At 42.2% G+C, this 19776-nt stretch overlaps 1 protein-coding gene across 2 annotated transcripts; it reads left to right on the forward strand.

Moving 5' to 3' along the window:
• Window positions 1-972: 972 nt before the first annotated feature.
• On the forward strand, window positions 973-18878 carry PLEK (pleckstrin). Of its 2 annotated transcripts, XM_068675650.1 has the most exons (10): window positions 973-1091; window positions 1456-1567; window positions 5142-5297; window positions 10502-10683; window positions 11915-12006; window positions 12305-12489; window positions 13963-14067; window positions 15458-15541; window positions 16777-16846; window positions 17732-18878. In XM_068675650.1, the coding sequence occupies exons 2-10, from the start codon at window positions 1520-1522 to the stop codon at window positions 17869-17871; spliced, it is 1062 nt and encodes a 353-aa protein (XP_068531751.1). In that variant the 5' UTR covers window positions 973-1091; window positions 1456-1519; the 3' UTR covers window positions 17872-18878. The 2 variants fall into 2 exon arrangements, with proteins under 2 accessions (XP_068531751.1, XP_068531750.1); XM_068675649.1 differs by lacking the exon at window positions 973-1091 and having other exon boundaries at window positions 1383-1567.
• The last annotated feature ends 898 nt before the right edge of the window (window positions 18879-19776 follow it).

Genomic DNA, 19776 nt, shown 5'->3' on the forward strand with positions numbered 1-19776 from the left:
AGCAAGCAGTTTGGCTGTGGAGCTTGTCTGGTAGCTTGTGGAGCTTGTCACAGCTTCACAAAGAGCTAAACAGATTGCTGACCTGATCCTGGGGCTCAGCAGAGCATCCCAGCTAGCAGAAGACTTCTTTACAGCATACAAACTGTGCATCACAGCTGGCACAGAGAAGGGAGTAATCCAGTTTCTGTGCCCATGGTGGACAGGACAAGTTATAGCAAGTGGAAATCATTACAGGAAAATGTCAGTTCGGACAGCCAGGAGAAACACTGAGCAGTTGGGGTAGTGAACATTACAAAGGAGGGAGTGGATGCTTATCTGTGGGAAAACCAATAGATAGGCATTGCCGGAGAATGGCTAGAGAAAGTCTCTGAGCTTTTTTAATCCTTTGTTGTAGACCTTGTTGGACTTGCATACACTTCTAAGTAAAAGCTGGGAGAAGACAGGAGCCAAATGGAGAACAGGAATTTGTCTGAGGAAAAAGTCACGTGTTTGGGGAGCGCATTTGGCAATGGAGCACTTCAGGACGAAGTGGCTGTCACCTGCACAATGCTGCTGCTAGGAGGAAGCTCCATGCCTTGTGCCTGTCAGGGTGAAAGACCTTTGCAAGTAGCAGGGGTGACAGATGAGGTAACACTGGGTTCAGCTGTGAAGTGATACGGAGTCTTGCATGTGGGAGAGCACCCGGCAATGCACCACTGCCTCCTGTGTCCCACCGCCCCTCCTCCTGTATGGGAAAGGGGGAGCGTGACTGCTCTATACCACATGCCAGAAAATGTTTTTACCTTATCTTTTACCAAACAGCTAAATGGGCTGTGTGACAAGCGAAAGATGCTCACAGAAGGTGACCTTCAGTGGCGCTTCACACAGTGTGCTGGTCTCACCCATTTGTGCTGTTCGACACCTAACCTCTGTGGAAAGCCTCAGCGTCAAGCTCCAAAACCTGACCAGGTCTGATAAACAATTTTCTTGTATCAGCAGAGGGCGCAGCACCATTAACCAAGAGAAGGCTCTCCAGTTTACTGCCAACCCTACCTGCTCATGCCCTGGGAGTTGGGCTTCAAAGATGGGATGAAGTAACACTGACAGAGCTGGTGAGTTAGAAACCTGTTTCTGGGATCCTCTTGGTGTGCGTCAGGCAGCCACATGGTACACCACCCTCTGTTGTTTTCCTAGAGCTCATGTATTCACAGAGTGGGCTTGAGTCCTTGGGATTAGGCATTAAAATGCTTATTCAATTTCCCAGGGCTCTGTCCCCAAGGCTGGCAGTGTTTGATACAGTTGGGCGTTCTGTCATGCCGCTGCCTGCTCTGTCAGAGGCAGCCTATAAATACACGCGTGCTTCTGCGTTTCCCTATCTCTTACCCTAAGAGGAAATGGGCTTGTTTTCATGTGATTAACAGGCAAAGGAACTTGTGAAAGTGACACAGCTGTGCTGTAAAAAACTCTACCCCACAGACCTTGCTGCCAGAGGAGCCTAACTGCTGTCTCCGATAGACCTCAGAGCAGGACCGCCCGAGCCATGGAGCGAGAACCAATGCGCATAAGAGAGGGCTACTTGGTAAAGAAGGTAAGGGGTGGCTTTGGACAGAGGGGGAGGGAGCTGACTGAATGGGTTGTGGGACTATGGGTAAATGTACTTTGGTTTCAGTTACTTAAACAGAAGAGGTGTCTTTTTTTTTTTTCCCTATTTTTCTAAAAAAGAAGGCAAATGAACCAATTCCTTAAGCAACAGAACGATGTGATATTAGTGATTATAAAGGTACTTGCTAGCAGTTATATCTTGTTAGTGTACTATATAAGGTACTTTGCATTTATCTTAGATGTACCTCTGGGTCAAAAATTCTTATTTTTATGAAGAATGCCTTTATTCGAAGCTTGTCAAAAGAGGTAACAGCTTGAAATGGCCACAGCCTACTTTACTGCACTTAATCAGAGTTAAACGTTAGGGATGCACAGTGATATCACGGGTCAGAGTCTGGCCTAGGGAGAGTTTGTGGGGCTTTGGATGCACCTCTCCTCTGTGAAGGCAGTCACTGCTCCACTGCAACCTCTGCTCTAGAGTCTTTTGTGGTAGAGCCCACAGGATAAGGTCAAGATTTTTATGTAAATCTGTAGTGGGGTAAAGCAGTTTAAATTGTGTCAGTTCTGGAGCTCTGTGCTGCGGTGTCTGTGCTCATCAAAACTAGAATTTCACTCATCACAGCTGCTGGCTGGAGGGGTCTCTAATCTGGGACCACTGTTGCAAAAAGGTCACTCGTCAGTCTTATTTCTACCGACACTGAGAGGAAGCAAGTTCAGAAAGTAATCTCAAAGCTGCACCAATGCCGTCATGAGGAAGGAGACGACCAAATTAATGCACAGCAGGTTGCAGATGTCTAGTTCCCATGGCCCAATTTGAAAGCAGATGGCTCACGATCCATATTTCTCCATGGCAGGGGAGTGGCTGGGAACTTAGACACTGGGCGGACGATCCCAAGTTGTGTGTCTGGCTGGGTATGCCAGGGAAAAGATGCATACAGACGTGTCAGTGTGAGTCCCTGCTGTTCCTCTGAGTTCTGGGTCCCCAAGAAGTTTCTCTGTGGGTGTTGCTAATGGAAAGTTGCAGCTGGGTGCTATTGCAATGGCAACGGGGAAGTGGAAATTGTGCTCCTGTTCTCTAACAGCCTCGTAGGTGGCTCTGTCTTTGCAGAAGTGAGCTTATGCTGCTGGTGAGGAGCAGCAGTGTGCTTAGAGGGAGGCTGGCGGGCAAAAGAAGCAGAAGATGCAGATTTTAGTGGTACCAGCTAACACGGATCCATCAGTGAGGCTGCTGTGAACTCCACAGCCAGAGCTTCCAGCTAGGATGGGCATGTTCTCAGTTACCCTTATCTGCCAATTAAGTAATCTCCTCCTCTTCTTTGTGCCTGTAAAGTGAAAATCCTGATCAGACCTGCCAGAGTGCAGGACCTGTGCAACCACAATCATCTTCTAAAAGGGTGGAGGTGATTTTTCACTGATTTTCTTGTTATTTACATTAGGCTAGGAACGTGCTTGGGGTTAGTGTTTTGGCTGGTACAACATGATCTTCAGTGAATATGGATTCAGATTTAAGAGTTGATCTTATGTCAGCCTAAGCCACTGTATATGTGGGGGACCTTGGGTCATCTGAGCAAGCACAGAAAACAGCTCATTTTCTACTCATGTAGTGCTACCGATATTTTTTTTTTAGATAAATAGTTCTACCAAAGGGAGGTTGTGTGAGCTTTTAAAGTGGCTAATGATTTCAGAGAACAGTTTGGGGAACACCAATCTTTATCTGCAGCCTTTGGAGCAAGGGAGATGATTTGGTTTTCAGTCTGGGAAAATCAAATCCAGCATCCTGCATTTGTCTTTTGTGAGCTGTTTTAGCTGAGACCGACATGACTATGTTCAGGCTTGCTGATGGTGTGGATCCGAGACTGCCAGTCTAACCCTGCTCTGCAGTGGCTTCTACTGACAGAGCATGTCAGAGTCTTCAGGAAGTACTGGACTTGTTTCTCCATGAGCAGAAGTATCGTAAGATGCAATAAACTGGCAAAAGGAAATTGCAGTGGTTCTTGTATTGGCTCCCCATCTCACTTGATTCCTTAGCAGAAAATCAACCTGTGGGGCAATTTGGCTTCTCCAAAAATGATAAATTCTTATGGCTCAAACAAAAAATCAAAAGAAAACAGCACTCAATCCCTATGTGGTATTCACATCAAGGTTGGACCGTTCTTTCAGTTCTCTGCTCATCTGGGTTTCCAGAGAGCCTCCAGCACAGCAGTTTACCTTTGGAAGGCAGCATTCACTTGTGGGGCACCTTCTGCTTGCAGTGAGCGCTACAGAGGCTGGAAGCAGGTCCCACGCTCAGTCAGATCTTTCACGGTTTTTCCTCTCCATCCTGTAAGGTCTGATTCAGAGTGCAAAAGGCCTCTCTTGAGAGCTAAGGCAGGAAAAAAAGGATGTGATGGTCAAAGATTTCATCCTGGAGGGGAAAGAGGGAAAGACTCAGTGTTTCTGTCCTGTTCACTTCTGCAGAAATGCAAATAGAAGTAACTCTGCCCATTTTAAAATCAAAACAAGCCACTTGCACAGTGTGATGGTGGCCACCTCATTTCTGTCTGCAGCTTTAGCTCTGCTTAGCCACCATGGTAGGAGAGGGAGAATAAACTGAGGTCTCTCTTCATGACAGAAAGATAAGGAAATCAAATGTTTTTGGAGGATAGCCTCTGATTTGAGGCCTGCAAATATCGAGTGTGGATCAGTAACTCCCCAGAAATGTTGATTTTCAGCACATATAAATGCTCATTTGGTTGAGCAGTGAGACACTTGGGTGTCTGGGATTGTGACCGTTTTTGAAGCCGTCTGCAGGCAGGACCAGAGGTAAGCTAGCTAGGACATGACAGTCTTAATAATTCTAGCACTTAATTGTGCTCAGCACAGAGAGAGCACAGGTCGTTCCTCTTTGAGGCCCTGTGGATTTTGCCATATGTTTCACTATACGTAGGGTCTGGCCCAGGCTTTATTTCTGAATTTCTCACGTCTAACTGCTGTGATTCAGAAACAGGAAGTAAAAGCCTTAAAAGATGAAACGAAGCACCTCAATTTCTCACCACAGCAGTTGGAGATCCGCAGCCCGAGGCCTTTGAACTACTCATTATGCTTACTATTGCTTTCTTAAGTCTAGAAGTCCTCTGAGATATGTGCTTTCTTATCTGACAGCCAGGCCTCAAGAGCTGACTGTATTGTGGCACCAAGTCCTAAACACAGCACAGGAAGCCCGGAGTTAATGAGAGAGCCCTAATGGGTCAGTTCGCATCTGGATTTTTTGAGGATTGTTCCTAGTGTTGTCACTGGGTCATTTTGAAATCACAAACGTACGGAAAAGAAACATCATCTGGGGTCATGATGCAATTTGTGAAAAATTCACAGCAGAGGTGACTAGGAGGGGAAATAAATGGTTGTCAGAAGAATAACAACATATTTTAACAGCATGGTGAGATGGGTGTGGTTGTGGCTCATTATTTCCCTTGAGACCCTATAATTATTTTAGAGTCAATCAGATGTTCCCTGGTCTTTGGTAGATATCATATAATCGGTGATTTATCAAACATAATGTACACCATGATTTATTGATGCAGGGCAGCATGTTTAATACCTGGAAGCCGATGTGGGTCGTGCTCTTAGAAGATGGAATTGAATTCTATAAGCGGAAGTCTGACAACAGCCCCAAAGGGATGGTCCCACTAAAAGGAAGCACTATTAACAGCCCATGCCAAGACTTTGGCAAAAGAATGGTAAGTAAGTTTTTTTATAACAATGATTGACAGTATACTTGAACTCCTGGAGGCAGCAAAGGGGCACAAGGCTGGTGGTTAGATTCTTTACATTTATCCTGGTGGTCACCTTCCCTCGTCTTAGAAGGCTGGCAGCAAGACTGGACTTGTGTGGAGTTTGAAAGGTGTGACTGAGTTAAAACTCAGGATATTTCAGGAGGAGCAATTCAGACAGTGGATTTTTTTTTTTCTAAATCTGTCAGAGCAGAGCTAAATTATATTGTCATGGGACACTTAGCAGTTGAGTGGGGCAACTTTTGTATTAAATATAAATTTAGCTGCTAAGAGCCACAGAATAAAATTGTGGAAAACTATTTCATGAGCAACAGAAAATAATAATTATTAATTACTGACTAATAATTAATTACCATGGCTAGCTTGTTTGGACAGGAGGGAGATAAATGCTGTGGTACAAATGCCCCCCAAAAAGCTGTGATTCCTGTTTCATTACCCTTTGGTAACTACCTGACCCCACGTATTTCACATTCACGTGATGTGTATGAATTGCACGCTGTGTGGTTATGTGTAGAGCTTTTGTGTGTGACTAAGAGCTAGCCATGTGTATACTTGGGGAGAGAGAGGAAAATAATTGGGGGAAATGGGTTCAAATGATGTACATATTTGGGCTGTCTGTGGCTGAGCACAGCAAGCACATGGATAAAGTCTAAACTGGATGTATTAGAACAAGTCCAGAGGAGGGCCATGAGGATGCTCAGAGGGCTGGGGCACCTCTCCTATGAAGACAGGCTGAGGGAGTTGGGGTTGTTCAGCCTGGAGAAGAGAAGGCTATGAGGAGACCTTATAGAGGCCTTCCAGTACCTAAAGGTATTTATCAGGGAGTATAGAGATAGTTTAAAGCCATTACTCCTTATCCTAAAAAAGGATAGATTAAGATTAGATATTCAGAAGAAAGGCTTTACTGTGTCGGTGGTGAGGCACTGGCACAGGTTGCTCAGAGAAGCTGTGGATGCTCCATCCTTCACAGCGTTTAAGGCCAGGCTGGATGGGGTTTTGGGCAACCTGGTGTAGAGGAAGGTGTCCCTGCCCATGGCAGGGGGGGTGGAATTAGATGATCGTTAAGGTCCCTTCCAACCCAAAACATTTTTTGATTCTCAGTTCTCAATGAGACGCATAGATCGTGATATTCATAAATCGAGTGTTATTTGAAAGAAAATAAAATGCAGGAAAATGCAAGCATATGTATGTGGTTACAGGGTTCCAGAAAAGAAAAGAAAACAACAACAAAAAAATCTGTTGGTGAAACAGGATTTCCATGAGCAAAGAATAATATATTTAGCCCTTTGATAACAACTCTCAATTTCAGTTTGTTAAATAGGTGCTATAGACCCAGGAATTCCTCTCACAGAGAGTTTCCCCCAGAATCTGGGAGATTATCCAATTGCAATTCAAAGAAACTTGCAGGAGGATGACTGAAAAACAAACAAACAAACAAAAAGAATCTCAAGGAGTGTTAGAAAAGTAGAAATAGTGTGAGAGAGTGCACTTCAGAGAGCACTTGATTTTCTCATATGTATAAACCGAGGAGAATTACCTGTCCTTCAGTTCTGTGGTGAGTGGAGTCAGGGTTTAGACCTGCTTACTTTCTTTTTTCTTCTCCTTTTTTTTACTTCTTTTTTTTTTTTCTTTCTTTCTGTGCTCTGACCAATATTTATGTGAAAAAAATATGTTGATTTTATAGAGTCTTTTTAGACTTGATCATGTTTAGAGGCTCTTAACTTAAAAGCTCTGCTTGAGCCAGTACTAACAGAGAATAAGATTGTTGTTACTCACGGGCTGAGTCAGGAAAGTGATGGATGGCTTCTTCTCCTGGGGACAAAAGGTTTTAGAGGACCATTACTGTGTAAATCCCACTGTAGGCAGGATCATCAAGAGCTGCGTGCTCTTCCTAGATCTCTGTAGGCACTGGGAGTTGCCCACGGAAGGAGACCATTATTGTGCCTGGACAGAGAATTTCGTGATCATGCATCCCTAACCCGTCCCACACCCATCATAGGTATTGCACTACCTGAACTGGCAAGGGAGAGCATCCAATTGATTCAGAAGCAGTTGAGATCAAACCCATTTACTCTTTTGTCTCCGCAGCAGCTCACCCATCAGCATGGCTGGGCAATCCTTACTGTTAGACTCCTTTAGCTTTGCACCTGACCTTCTGTTTCAGCAGGCATGGCTTTGTGTTAGTGGATTACCTCAGCACAAGGCAGGAGCTCTGCATTTTGCACTTGACTCCACCTCTTTTGTAAACCATAAATAATAAGGGTAAAGTATAATTATATGCAGGACTAGAGCATGAGGCAGGACATTAAATAACCAAATAAAGGAACTCAGTTTATCTGCACACATTTAGTTCTAATTCAGCTAATTAAACTGTGTTCCTACATTATCTAAGTAACAATCTTCTGTACAGCTCTCCTTACTCTTTATGTGAGGTGTAACTCATGGGAAGGAGGGTACCATGTTCAAGAGTATTACAGTCCTACAACATAATGCTAGAAGTAAAGCTTTTCTCATAAAGTATTGCTTTCCAGACAGTTTTGCTTGTTTTTAGGTCCCACAAAGGCACTAAGATCAAAGCAGTATTGTTCTGTAGTGGTTGCCTGGAAGTGTCAGTAACGGTATCGTACTTAGCAATGATGAAAAGATAATTCACCAGCGTGTGTGCACTCTACAAAATGGGCAGAGTCCGAAGTGTTCAGTGTCAGACTTGGGGAGCAAGGCACCCAAAATGTCTTTTAATAAGGAAGATCTGCTGCAGAGTCTGAAGTCAGCAGAAGTGATACGAACGACTTCAGCAGGTGTTGGAGCAGATCCTCCTTGGGTCAGTGGGATGTTTCTGCAAGCCCAGAGACCAGCAGCCCTGGAGACACTTTGAAACTTTGTACTGTTCAGACAGCCAAAACTGCAACATGCTTATCTGTACAAGCAATACTGTCACTGGGATTGTTCTAAAAAGTGGTTACTGCCCAAAATGATTCATTTATTGCATGTATTCCTTGAAAATGCAGAGTTTTTATTGTTATATCTTAAATCTTACAGCTGTATTTTACAGCTGAATGCAAAGCCTCTGCATTGCATACTATGTTCTAGTTGGTTACATGCTAAAATGTATGGTTCTGCTTCTTGTGTGAATTATTCTGTTTTGCAGTGGTTTGTGTACATTCATATCGACCTAAAACTAAACTTTCATTTCTAGCAAGACTTCTGTAGGGTAAGAAGTGGGGTAATTCTCATTAGGTCAATTTTAAGTCCAGTCTTTCTCACTTAGTCCTTGCCCCAAATTGGACCCATCAAGCTGTGAGCAGACTTTTGTATTCATCTGATTTGACTTTGGCTTGTTGAATTGGAACGTGTCTCTGCCTCGAGGCCTGTCTGAAACCTCACGGCATATCATCAGCACACTTGGTTTATTAAATCAACTGCAAAAAGCAGATGTTGAGGGAAAAGGAAGCAACCTTGGATTTGTTAAAGAGATACACAGTCACAGCCTCTTGTGAACAGGATATATTTAAAGATTTTATTGTAAAATATAGTCACCACTGTTCACTGTTGTTGATCTATTTCATCACTACTTAATCTGATGTTAATTCTGCTGCCTTTCTTCTTTTTCACTTTTCCCTTAGCTTTCCTCTGGATAGCGTTATCATGTATGGTTGCTTGTAGTAGGATTCATTTCATACAATAGAATCATAGAATCGTTAGGGTTGGAAGAGACCTCCAAGATCACCTGGTCCAACCATCCCCCTACTACCAATGTCACCCACTAAACTGTGTCCCTAAGCACCACATCCAACCTTTCCTTGAACACCCCCAGGGACGGTGTTCTCTTAATTTAGCTAAATTGTTGGTGTTTAGTTCAAGTTAATGTTCTAATTTTCTCAAAAATACAAACAGAAACATCTCCAGAAAGAAGACTGGTCAGTTCTAGGATTGGAGACTTAACCTTTCCAACGACTTCAGAGGAAGCCTGGTTGTCTAGCCTAGTGGCCTAGGTATCTGAAAGCTGGAGTTAAGAGAAGACTCAGAAAGGCCTTTCTCCTCATACTAGAAATAAAAACTCTAACTTTTCGCTGAGATTTTGAGTATCCAGTGCTTTGTGATTTCAAAATCTCTTTCATAGAACTCACTGGGACTTCTGCATGGTTTCAGGGCATCAGGATATTTTCTGTTTACCAGCCTGGCAGATAGATATTTGGGATGTTCAGAACCATGCCATTTACAAAAGCAGGCTTCAGTAGACTTTGGTGTTTTGATGTCAATATTTTAGATTCACTGCTAAACTGCCCTTTTTAGTTAGATGCCCACTGGGTCTATATATTCTAGTACAACCAGAAACCTGGTTTGTTCCACAACCAGTGGAAGAAATAACGGTTCCACTTATGGGGAACTACATTTTTAGAGGAAATGGAAGCCCTCTTGACTGAGTACTTAGATCTGTATTTTCCATCTAAAAGATCACTGGATGAAAATGAGATCAAGCAGTCTAAATTATTTTTCTTCTTCAGGTTGGTGCTGTCTTTTTCTGCCTAGACCTACCATAAAAGATCTGTTCTTACTTTTGGGGTCTTGGGGAATATAGGCTTTCCACTGTGATCAATTTAGAAAAGCAGTGATCATAAGGTGTACGTAAGGGTCAGATGTTTCATCTACCTACCAAGCCCTTAAAAGACTGCAAATGTGTTCAGTTACTCTACAGTGTGACTGTGTCCTTTTCTCCCTGTGTGAATCAGTACCTGAGCAGCATGATGCAATTTGTTTGTTTTAACGTTGCTGTTCTGCTCAAACTGAGGACATCTCTAAATATATTAAGACAAGTTTATGCCCACTGTAAGCCTGCAGGGACTGGGCATTTCGGTCTTTCAGCTGTTTTGAACTTCCCAAATCACCAGTTATAGCAGTGCCACTCACTTTTTCTGAGTCAGGAATGCTCACTGGGAAGTAACAAAAGGAGTTATTTACCTGCTCTGCGTGTCCATGTTTTTCTTCAGAGTATTTTTATTCAGCTGGCTCTAAAGCACTTTCTGTAGCCCTTAGGCACAGGTAGGTGGTATGCCATGGTGATACCAAGTTAATCATATCCAACCAGCTACACCAAAGTAACATTAAAAAAAAGCAAAACATTTTTATCCTTTTTATGTTTATCCTTTCAGTTTGTCTTCAAGCTCACTGCAGCCAAGCAGCAGGACCACTTTTTTCAAGCTGCCTACCTGGAAGAGAGAGATGCTTGGGTACGGGATATCAAGAAAGCAATTCAGTGCATAGATGGAGGCCAAAGGTTTGCCAGAAAATCCACAAGAAAATCTATCAGACTGCCTGAAACAATCAACCTGAGGTTTGTTCTTGTAGCTCTGCACCCATGTTTACTTCCATCAGCACCCAGTGTGGCATATGCACAACCTTGATGTGGAAGAGCTATAACCATTTCTGCTACCTAGCTAGCTTCCCTTGGAGTCCTTTCTGTGTAACTGTTTTAGAGCATGCAGCATGGTCAAAATGAGCTAGTGGTTAGAGCTCAGTAGATCATTTTAATACATTCACTTTCATCAAAGCACGTGTATTTGACAAAGGATTCTACTTATGAGGAATCTTCTGAGTACACTGTAGGGCAAAAGGAGACCTCAGCCAAAGTGTGATTCTTTCAGCAGAGGCATTTTTGTACAGTATAGAATTTATTTTAGAAATAGTTTATACATTTGTTTGCTCTGCAGGCAGATGCTATTGTTAGCAATAGCTTTTGGATGGTGATGAGAGTGGTGCCTGCCAGAGGTCTTGGAACTGGCAAAGGGAGAAGAAGAGATAAAGAGCACATACAGAAAGCCATCTGCTTGTCAGTACTTTAAATAAATAAATAAATAAATAAGGACACTGTGACTTTTGTCTTAGCACAGTGAATACCAAGGTACAAGTGAGCCCGTTGTGCTTCTTAAAGCACTGCGTAACACTGCGCAAGACCAAGATCCAACTAAATCTGTCTTCAGTGGCTTCAGCAGCAGGATCACCCTGACTGAATAATGAACCAAAGGATTTAGCTTGTGACATTTAGTGTTCGTCCTTCTTGTCATTTCAGCCCCAAGGGCAATTAGTTTTGAGCAAGTGAAAAGCAAGGGGGAAAAAGGAAGTCAGACCAGGAGTCACTGAAGTTACTCAGGGCCTCTGAGAGCATGCAGGTTTTGGGGATGTCACAGTGTTTTTGCTCTGCTGAGGACCTTTCGGAGAACATAGCAAAGCACCAGGGCTGTGAAGCTCTGCAGAGGAGCCTCAGCAGTGGGTGTTCCTCTGTTCACACTGCAGTCATCACAAGTTGGTACAGTCTTAAAATAGAGGTGTGGTGAGCCCTTTGTGCAGTTACTCTTCTGTTCCTACAGTTATGATAGCGAGGTGGTGAGGTCTCTGTGCTTTGCACAGTAAACTTTTCAGGAGACCAAACTAAGTCATACTGTAGGTCTATAAAGATTGCTATGCTCATAAAATATGAAGACCCTGTGAAAGAGAATGGTATTACTGTACCAGCTGGCTAAAGCTTTTTATTTGCTAACAGTTTCTGTGGTTCTTTTTATGCACAGTGCTTTGTACCTCTCAATGAAAGATCCTGAAAAGGGAATAAAGGAGTTGAAACTGGAAAAAGATAAGAAAGTGTTCAATCACTGCTTTACAGGTAAGAAGCTCTTGTTCCTCTTTTCCATTCAATAAAAAGAGCACAGAGCTAAGAGTCTCAAGATAGATCAAAACAGCTCTAAGCTCTGTAGAACATAGAGAAGTTTTAGGAAAAAACCTGGCAGAGGTCATCTTGACCAACAGGAGAGATGCTCAAAGGATGAAGCTTAAGAAAGTGTTCAGATATTGCCAAGTTAAGCAAGAGGAGGAGGAAATTAAGCCAGTGCCAGCAAGTATTTTTAGGTTTCTGCCTGTCTGGCTTGGGTTGTGGCTGATAATGTTTATTTCCTTGTAACCAGGCACTTCTGTGATTGACTGGCTGGTATCTAGCAACTCCATCCGAAATCGCAAAGAAGGTCTCATGCTTGCCTCTTCCCTCTTGAGTGAAGGCTACCTACAGCCTGCAGGAGATACATCCAAGGCCGCAGCTGAGGGACTCTCAGACACCCCCTTCTTAGATCTCAGCGATGCCTATTACTACTTTGTGAGTGTTGTATTCTGGTTTTCCTTTGTCCCAGACTTGCAGATACTCTGTTCTTCTCAGGTTTGAGTTGGGATTCTTAAGTCCTGGAGGAAAGAGTGTACAGAACTAGAGATCTATGTTAATTGTCTTTATGTGGCACTCAGAATATACTGTCTCACTTTCACATCTGTAACCAAGACAGTTCTTCTGGCACTCTGAACCGAGTGCAGAGATTTTCTTAACTTGGGCATTATTCCCAGTAATTTCGGCAGTGACTAGGACTTAGCCACCAGTTCCCCTAATGATTCAGTGGAATGGAAGAGAGTAATTCATCATCATGGGGCTTCTCAGAGTGACTCAAGCTGGAAACACATTTTTGTGCACTGAGCTGGCAGATCTGACTCAGCACAGGCATGCACACACACACACACAGCTTGCCTGTGAGCAAAAAAGCAAGAGATGTTTTATTTTTCTTAAATCTACCTGATAACACCTGTCCTGGGTAGCTTACCCAACCTTTTCAAATTGTTTCATATTCTGTGGATGGATTTGTAGAACTTGTAATAGCACAATCACAGCCAAACATTTTAAAAAATGTTTGGTTTATGAAATGATGCTAACAAAGGGTCTTCCTACTGTTAAGTAGAATGGCCTTAAATATTACAGTTTTGTTTATACTTACCACATCGAATCACTCCATGAAAAAAATGAATCTCCCATTACTTCATTTGTTTTCCTAGAACACCTCTGTGGTAGGAAGACTTTACCTGTGCAGAAATGGAAGCACAGACAGTGCTGGTGGAGGCAGCCATGTGGCCATCACAGTTCCTGGCTACCAGGGACACTTTTTTTGATACCTCATGTGTAATTTGCTTGCTTTCATCTTGCTTTTAGTTTGTTTCAGTATCAATGTGATGCAAGGAGGTTGTAGCAGGTCGGTGTCTGTCTTGGTGTCAGGTAAACAGTAAGCACAAAAGCTTACTACATGCAATATGTGTGGTTATTCGTACCTTTATTCATACCATTTGAGCAGTGTAAGGCTTCAGTAACCAGCATCACAATTTATCTGGTGTGGAGAAGATGGCCTAGATGAGAGTTTCCTCTTCTTCTCAAACTTCAGGTGATTGTGATGGATGTAGGGAAAGGAAGGTTATATTGGGTTGGGGAATGGACAGCCTGGGGTGTATTGGCTGTGCCAACATTGCTTCATACGGCTTCGTAGGAACTGAGGTAGACGTAGATCCTCCAGCTGTCTTCAGATGCCCTAAGACCTGGTGTATCTCCTATCTCATACTGAAATGGCGACTTGGTGAGGTCCTCAACTTTACAGGATGGTTTTCCAGTAGAGAAGGTGATTTAAAAAAAAAAAACTCTTAATTTTTTGGTAACAGAAACAGGGTGAAAGGATGCCAAAGAGAAGCCAGATTTGTACATGTATATATATAAACAGGCACCATTTGTGTAACTTCTGAATTTTCTCTTGTGGTCATGCAGCCAGACAGTGGTTTTTACTGCGAGGGGAATTCTAGTGACGATGATGTGGTCCTGAAAGAAGAATTCAGAGGCTTAGTAGTCAAACAAGGATGTTTATTGAAACAGGTCAGTATTGCACACCTTCTGTTTTCTCACTGGGATGATGATCAATAGATACAAAATTACTCTTCTATACCTAAAAGTTTTAAAGAAGAGAGAAAAATTAGCTTATGCCATGTCTGCATTTGACAGGTTTAATCTTTGTCCTTCCTCCTTTTTACTCAATTAACCCATTTTGTAGCATGGCAGCAGGGCTTTTGTCCAGAGTTGCATGGTTTATTTTCTTAGTACAGAACAAGACAGCTTAGTGTTTTAATTAAATATGAGAGTGCTAAAGCAAGAGATGTGACAAGCAGGAGGTGTTTTACCAAGGATATCTGCTTAAATTACACAAACTGGACGTTTGTTGCCATGAAGGAAACCAGAAAATATCTGTTGGGACCATAAGTACTTTCTGGTGGTACTCACTTGTATTTCTCTTGTTCAACCACATTACTCAAAAGCAACAGAAGAAACTGGATGTGAGTCTTTCTGCTAACGTTTACCCTGTCACATCCACCTCTGTCTAGTTAGTAGGAACTTCTTGCAAACAGCAGTAGTTAATTGAGAAACTAATATTTTGAAATACTGAGAGGAAATGATTCACAACAGTCTTCAGCAGTTAATCTGGATTTGGTCACCTTCAGTAAACTATGGATCACTGCTTGAGAGTGTCACCATTTCTGCAGATAATGTGTGTTCTCAAGAATGAAGCAAAGGATGGGGAAAACCTAGATCTGCTGGGAAGTGCTGTTACCCCAGTTACTTTGTGAATGCTGTAAAATGAGTAAGAAGGTTTCATCTTCCCTGGTCACAGGGTTTGATTTCCTGGGATGTCTCCCAGGCTGTTCTCCCTGCAACTTCTATGATTTCTCATCAGGCTCAGGCTATGAATGGCAGGATGGTTGTTTGCATTGGAGGGGATATTTCTTGTCTTCTAGGAAGAAAGGGCAGGACTAGATGACCTGGATGTAGTCCATGAGTGCTTAGGGTCCATGTGTCCAGTACGAGTCTGTGAGGCTGTGGGCTGGCCCAGACTGAGCTCTCCCAGAGCTCCCAGGATGAGATCTCCCAGAGCTTGAAAGCTCTTAAACAACACTGATTGGAGTTGGTGGACTATAAGCCAGGGTGACATGTTAATGTGATTTGGATGCCTATACCACTTGGAGCTAAATCTATTTGCTGACTTTCTGCTTGGTCTACACCTGTGTGAGAGGCCCTGCAAAGGCTGGGTGCCTCAGAACAGCATTGCTGGAATGCAGCAAACTGGCAGGGAAGCTTCCTAAGCCAGCCAGTGAGGGGTACTGTGGAGAAAGGTTAGGGTCTGAACCCTTCCTGCAGGACATATTGCAGCCATGTTTTGTGGCATTTAAACCTTGTTCTGACATCTCATGTGAATTTATTTTAATTTTTCTAGGGACATCGAAGGAAAAACTGGAAAGTGAGGAAGTTTGTTTTAAGAGAGGACCCTGCATATCTTCACTACTATGATCCTGCTGGAGTAAGTTATATTTGTTCAACTTTGGTTTATTTCCCTGTTTATTTGGTGGGTTTTGTTTTGGGTTGTTTTATTTTTTATTTTTTTTTTTATTTTTAAAGCTGCATTCTTCCAGAAATATAAGTGGAGTATTTGCTTGGGGATGTGTGATGGAAAAGGTCAAGCAGGATAGTGGAGCTGCTTGCACTCACACTATCCTGGCTGCCTTCTGGAAAAGCAGAGGGAACGATGGTTTCTAGGCCTGGCATGTGACATCCAGACCTGGGAACAGGCAGCGCTGAATTGTGCTCTCACCTCTTCTTTGTGATTAATTAGAATTAACGTGTGGTCCCATTTGATTAAAGTGGATGAGGTTAAAAGAGCAAATCAAGGCTCTACCATCATTTTGCAGTTTGTAATCAAGGTGTTCTCTGTGTCAGACTGAAACATGGCATTTTGTTACTCGTGTAATTCTTATGGGTCAGGGCCTGCTCTGAGAAAGGAAGGGGCATCACCATAGACAAAACCTGACCCACAAAAGCCAGTGTCCAGATGGATTCAGACCACAATATTTATTTTGCCCAGCACTGCAGCAGGGGCAGAGCTATTGTTGTGGGTTCAGGTTCTCTAGGCTGTGTCTGTCCTACTTGGCAGAAGCTGCCTAGATGCACTGGAGAATCAACACTGAGGAGTTTGACCTCTGTTTCCAGCATCTTTCCCACTCCTGGCTTCTTGTTCCAAAAGGCTGAAGTGTGTCAGCTCATAGGAACTGCTGGTTTCAGGCTTATGTCAACAAAAATGCTTCTTCACCCAATCTTCGGCTATTACAATACTTCTTCCTGAAGTGTAGAAGAAGGAAAAATTGTAAATAAATGTATATCTGCTTCTGCTGCTTGTTTTTTAATAAACAAACGACAACAAAAACTTATAAAGATCTCTTCTTTATAACTAACGTGGTTTTCACTGTAACATCAAAGGAAAGCCTATCGCTGGCAAAAGGTTTATTATTTTTTTCCATACCTTTGCTCAGAGCATGGTAAATAATCTGCAGATCCTGAATTCCAAATTCTGAATTATTTCCTATTTATTTGCACACCTCCTACCTTCCATATCAGACAGACTGAGGATACCCTGTTTTTCTCATTTGACATACAAAGTCACCAAATGTTTTTGTTTTCATTCTGGAGTTTTAGTCAGATATTCACATGTGAAGAGTTTCAGAAAAGTTGTATTTCATTTTGATTTCTTATCTTCCCCAGGGAGAAGATCCTCTCGGAGCAATTCACTTGAGGGGCTGTGTGGTGACAGCAGTGGAAGATATGCCAGACTGTAAGGAACCTTACTGAAAGAGTTATAGGTTTTGTGTTACAAGTTTTTGGTGCATTCTTTAAATCTGCCTGAAACCACAAGTGTTTTTTTTTTTTTTTTTAATTCAAAAACAATTTGCAATGATGCAGTAATTCTTCTAATTACTAGGCTCTCTTAATTACTGGAGGAGGGTACTGTGATAAAAGTAGCAAGTGGGAATCTTGTTTGTCAGCTGTTCAGACTTGTCAAAATGATGACATGGTGTCCCTGTGTTAGGATAACTGGCCTTAGACAGAATAAGCTGAGTTCTCATTTTAATTCATGAATTTCACGTGGAAGTTTTACGTTACAAATGGTTGTGCCAACTACTTGTTACTCTACATGTTCTGTTCCCTCCCAAAGCTAGAACTTGTGGGAACAGCAATGGTTAAGCGTTGCTGCAAGGAACGAGAAGCATTTGTTCAATGCATACTCTGCTCCACAGGAGAGGCAGGCTATCATCAACAGCCAGAAAGTCTGTTGTCATCTCAATGCCTGTGTAGGCTGTGCTACCATCTATGAAAAGTGCCAGAGATTTCTGACATGACTTAAATCTCTTGTTTTTGTACCTGGCAAAGCACTGGGGGGCTTGGGTAATGAAAGCTCTCTGCAGAGCTGCAGATTTTTCTATGGTTGGGTATCAGTTGAACAGGGACTCCTGAAAGTGAAATGTGCAGAACTCGTGGATTTTTTCTCTCCAAGACAGTGACAGATCTCACGGATCCTATCTTGCAAATGGTTTCCAAAGGCATGATCAGGCACAGCTGTAGAAAGGAAGGGAATCTCTTTACAGGATGCAAAGGAAGAAACATTTTACACACAGGAGTTTATTCTCTCATAGCTGACTTCCTTATTTCTTCCCTGTAGCCAAGAAATGTGATGTTGAAAACAACCTGTTTGAAATCATCACAGCAAACGATGTCCACTATTACTTGCAAGCAGCTTCGTCCACAGAGCGTACAGAGTGGATCAAAGCAATTCAGGTAGTTTCTAGGACTGGGAAATGAAGATGATCCACCAGCCAGAAGACAGACAACTGAAATGAATCACTCCAAACAAAACAGGAATTTTAACATTTCACTGAGAAAGCTGTATCATCCAGAAAGGCCTCCTAAGGCTTGTGGGTTGGGGCGGGAGGGAGGGGTGGGTTGTAAGCTTCAGTTCTATCGTGGGCACTAACAAGCTAACACTTTCCACTTCTGTTATGGTAATATCTCTACTAAATTACAGCATAGAACATGTCACATTAGTGTGTGCTTCTTTTAAGAATTAGTCTACCTTGGGAAGGTTATGCCTTATGCTTTTCCCTGCTGCCACTGCAGACAGCAAGAATTTCACCATTACCGGGGGACAAAATTATGTTGCTGACTGTACAGAGCTCAACTAGTCACCTATAATTCAGCCTGTGTTGTGTTTCAGTATCTTCTAATAATTCAAAGGCTTCTTCAGACAAACTTTACACTTCCTTCTTTACCAGCCAGTAGTTTTTCTACTGCCATGTTCTCCCATCCAAGTAATATAAAATAGGTTTGAGGAAAGAAATTTACTAATTTGAAAACCTGAACCAAACCTTGATAATCCTTTAGTGTTAAGGAAAGGGAGAATGCAGACAATTATGGAAACACCATGTGGAAAGCACTTACAAATCTCTTGTGGTATTTCAGACATGAAGCAATCTGTCTTCCATATCCACTTGATTTTGACCCTTGCTAAATTTCTCCATGAGACCCTGCTCCAGGACCACTGTTTTTCTTCATCTAGGTCTCCAAAACAGTTGCTAGGGCATTGTCTACTGCTGATATGACCTGTATTTGAATTCAGAATCTTGCAGGAGAAGGGAAAGGATCTATGCATTACTTGAACTACCGACTGAACTTCCAACGGAGGTGGTGGTGTTTAGGGTTTTTCTTTTTTAACCTAGAGCAATATATTCAATGCTTGGCTCTGTGCCTGAGTTATGTAAAAGAAACCTTATTATTTTTGTAACTGAAATAAATGTTATAATTTGATGGTATCAGGTTACCTGAGCAATCTTTTTATTTTTTGTCTTGCTGTATGCATCAAACTTCAAAGTCTTTAAGCAAGAGCTGGAAGTCAAAGTAATACCAGATTCTGCATGTAGCCTGTTCCTGTTGCAGAAGGGTGTTCTGTGTGCAAGTAAACTTCACAACCTCAAAATTTTAAATAAGGTACCTTATCCTTAAGAGTTCTTATTCAGATATCTTTAAAAATAAATGTGGAACTAAAGCTTATCTTCAATTCTGTTACCCTTATATGCATGTATATGCATATAAGAAGCAAGGAATAAGAAGCCAGGAGCTGCTGTCATTTCAGCCTAGGGTATTCTAATTGGTGTTCAAGAAGAAACTCTCTCTGGTTCGTTGAAGCTGTAGTGTTACACAATGTTTTTGGTTATTTTAGTTATGTAGTATGAATATATTTTGCTGTAGCTGGACTGTGTCTTGGTTTGCTGGACCAGCCTGGCGATACAAGCCTGTTGGGGTCTGAAGCTTAGGTTCAACATGAAACTATGATTTTGGTGATCTACTTCATGCATTTGGGTCAATATAATTATTAGCACAATGGAAAGCTATAAATACAGTGACAGATCACTATGTGGACTTAAAAAGTAATTCAGGATAAATGCGTTTTCTTTTTTTTTTTTTGTTTTGTTTTAATTGGGAGGAGAAAGGATATGAATGTATCATCTTCTAATTCATAAAGGCAGTAAAAAACAGTTCATACAGAGCAGGTCTAAAGAGATGTGAGCCTAATATGTCTGAAGATCCTTTGCTTATTATCCTCAAACATTATATTAATGAAACTGCCTCTCCCTCTTGCCTGAGGAACTCCCTGCGGGTACATTCATGTCATGGAGATGTAGTTGGACATTGGTCTCACATACCTGCGGA

The sequence above is a fragment of the Anas acuta genome, chromosome 3 (assembly GCF_963932015.1).
Source record: "Anas acuta chromosome 3, bAnaAcu1.1, whole genome shotgun sequence".
Classification (NCBI taxonomy): domain Eukaryota; kingdom Metazoa; phylum Chordata; class Aves; order Anseriformes; family Anatidae; genus Anas; species Anas acuta.

What these genes read in the sequence shown, in the direction of transcription:
- PLEK (XM_068675650.1), top strand. Translation starts at nt 1,520, where the DNA reads ATGGAGCGAGAACCAATGCGCATAAGAGAGGGCTACTTGGTAAAGAAG. An exon ending in AAGACTTTGGCAAAAGAATG is followed by an intron (nt 5,298 to 10,501) that starts GTAAGTAAGTTT and finishes TTATCCTTTCAG; the next exon opens with TTTGTCTTCAAGCTCACTGC. An exon ending in GTTCAATCACTGCTTTACAG is followed by an intron (nt 12,007 to 12,304) that starts GTAAGAAGCTCT and finishes CCTTGTAACCAG; the next exon opens with GCACTTCTGTGATTGACTGG.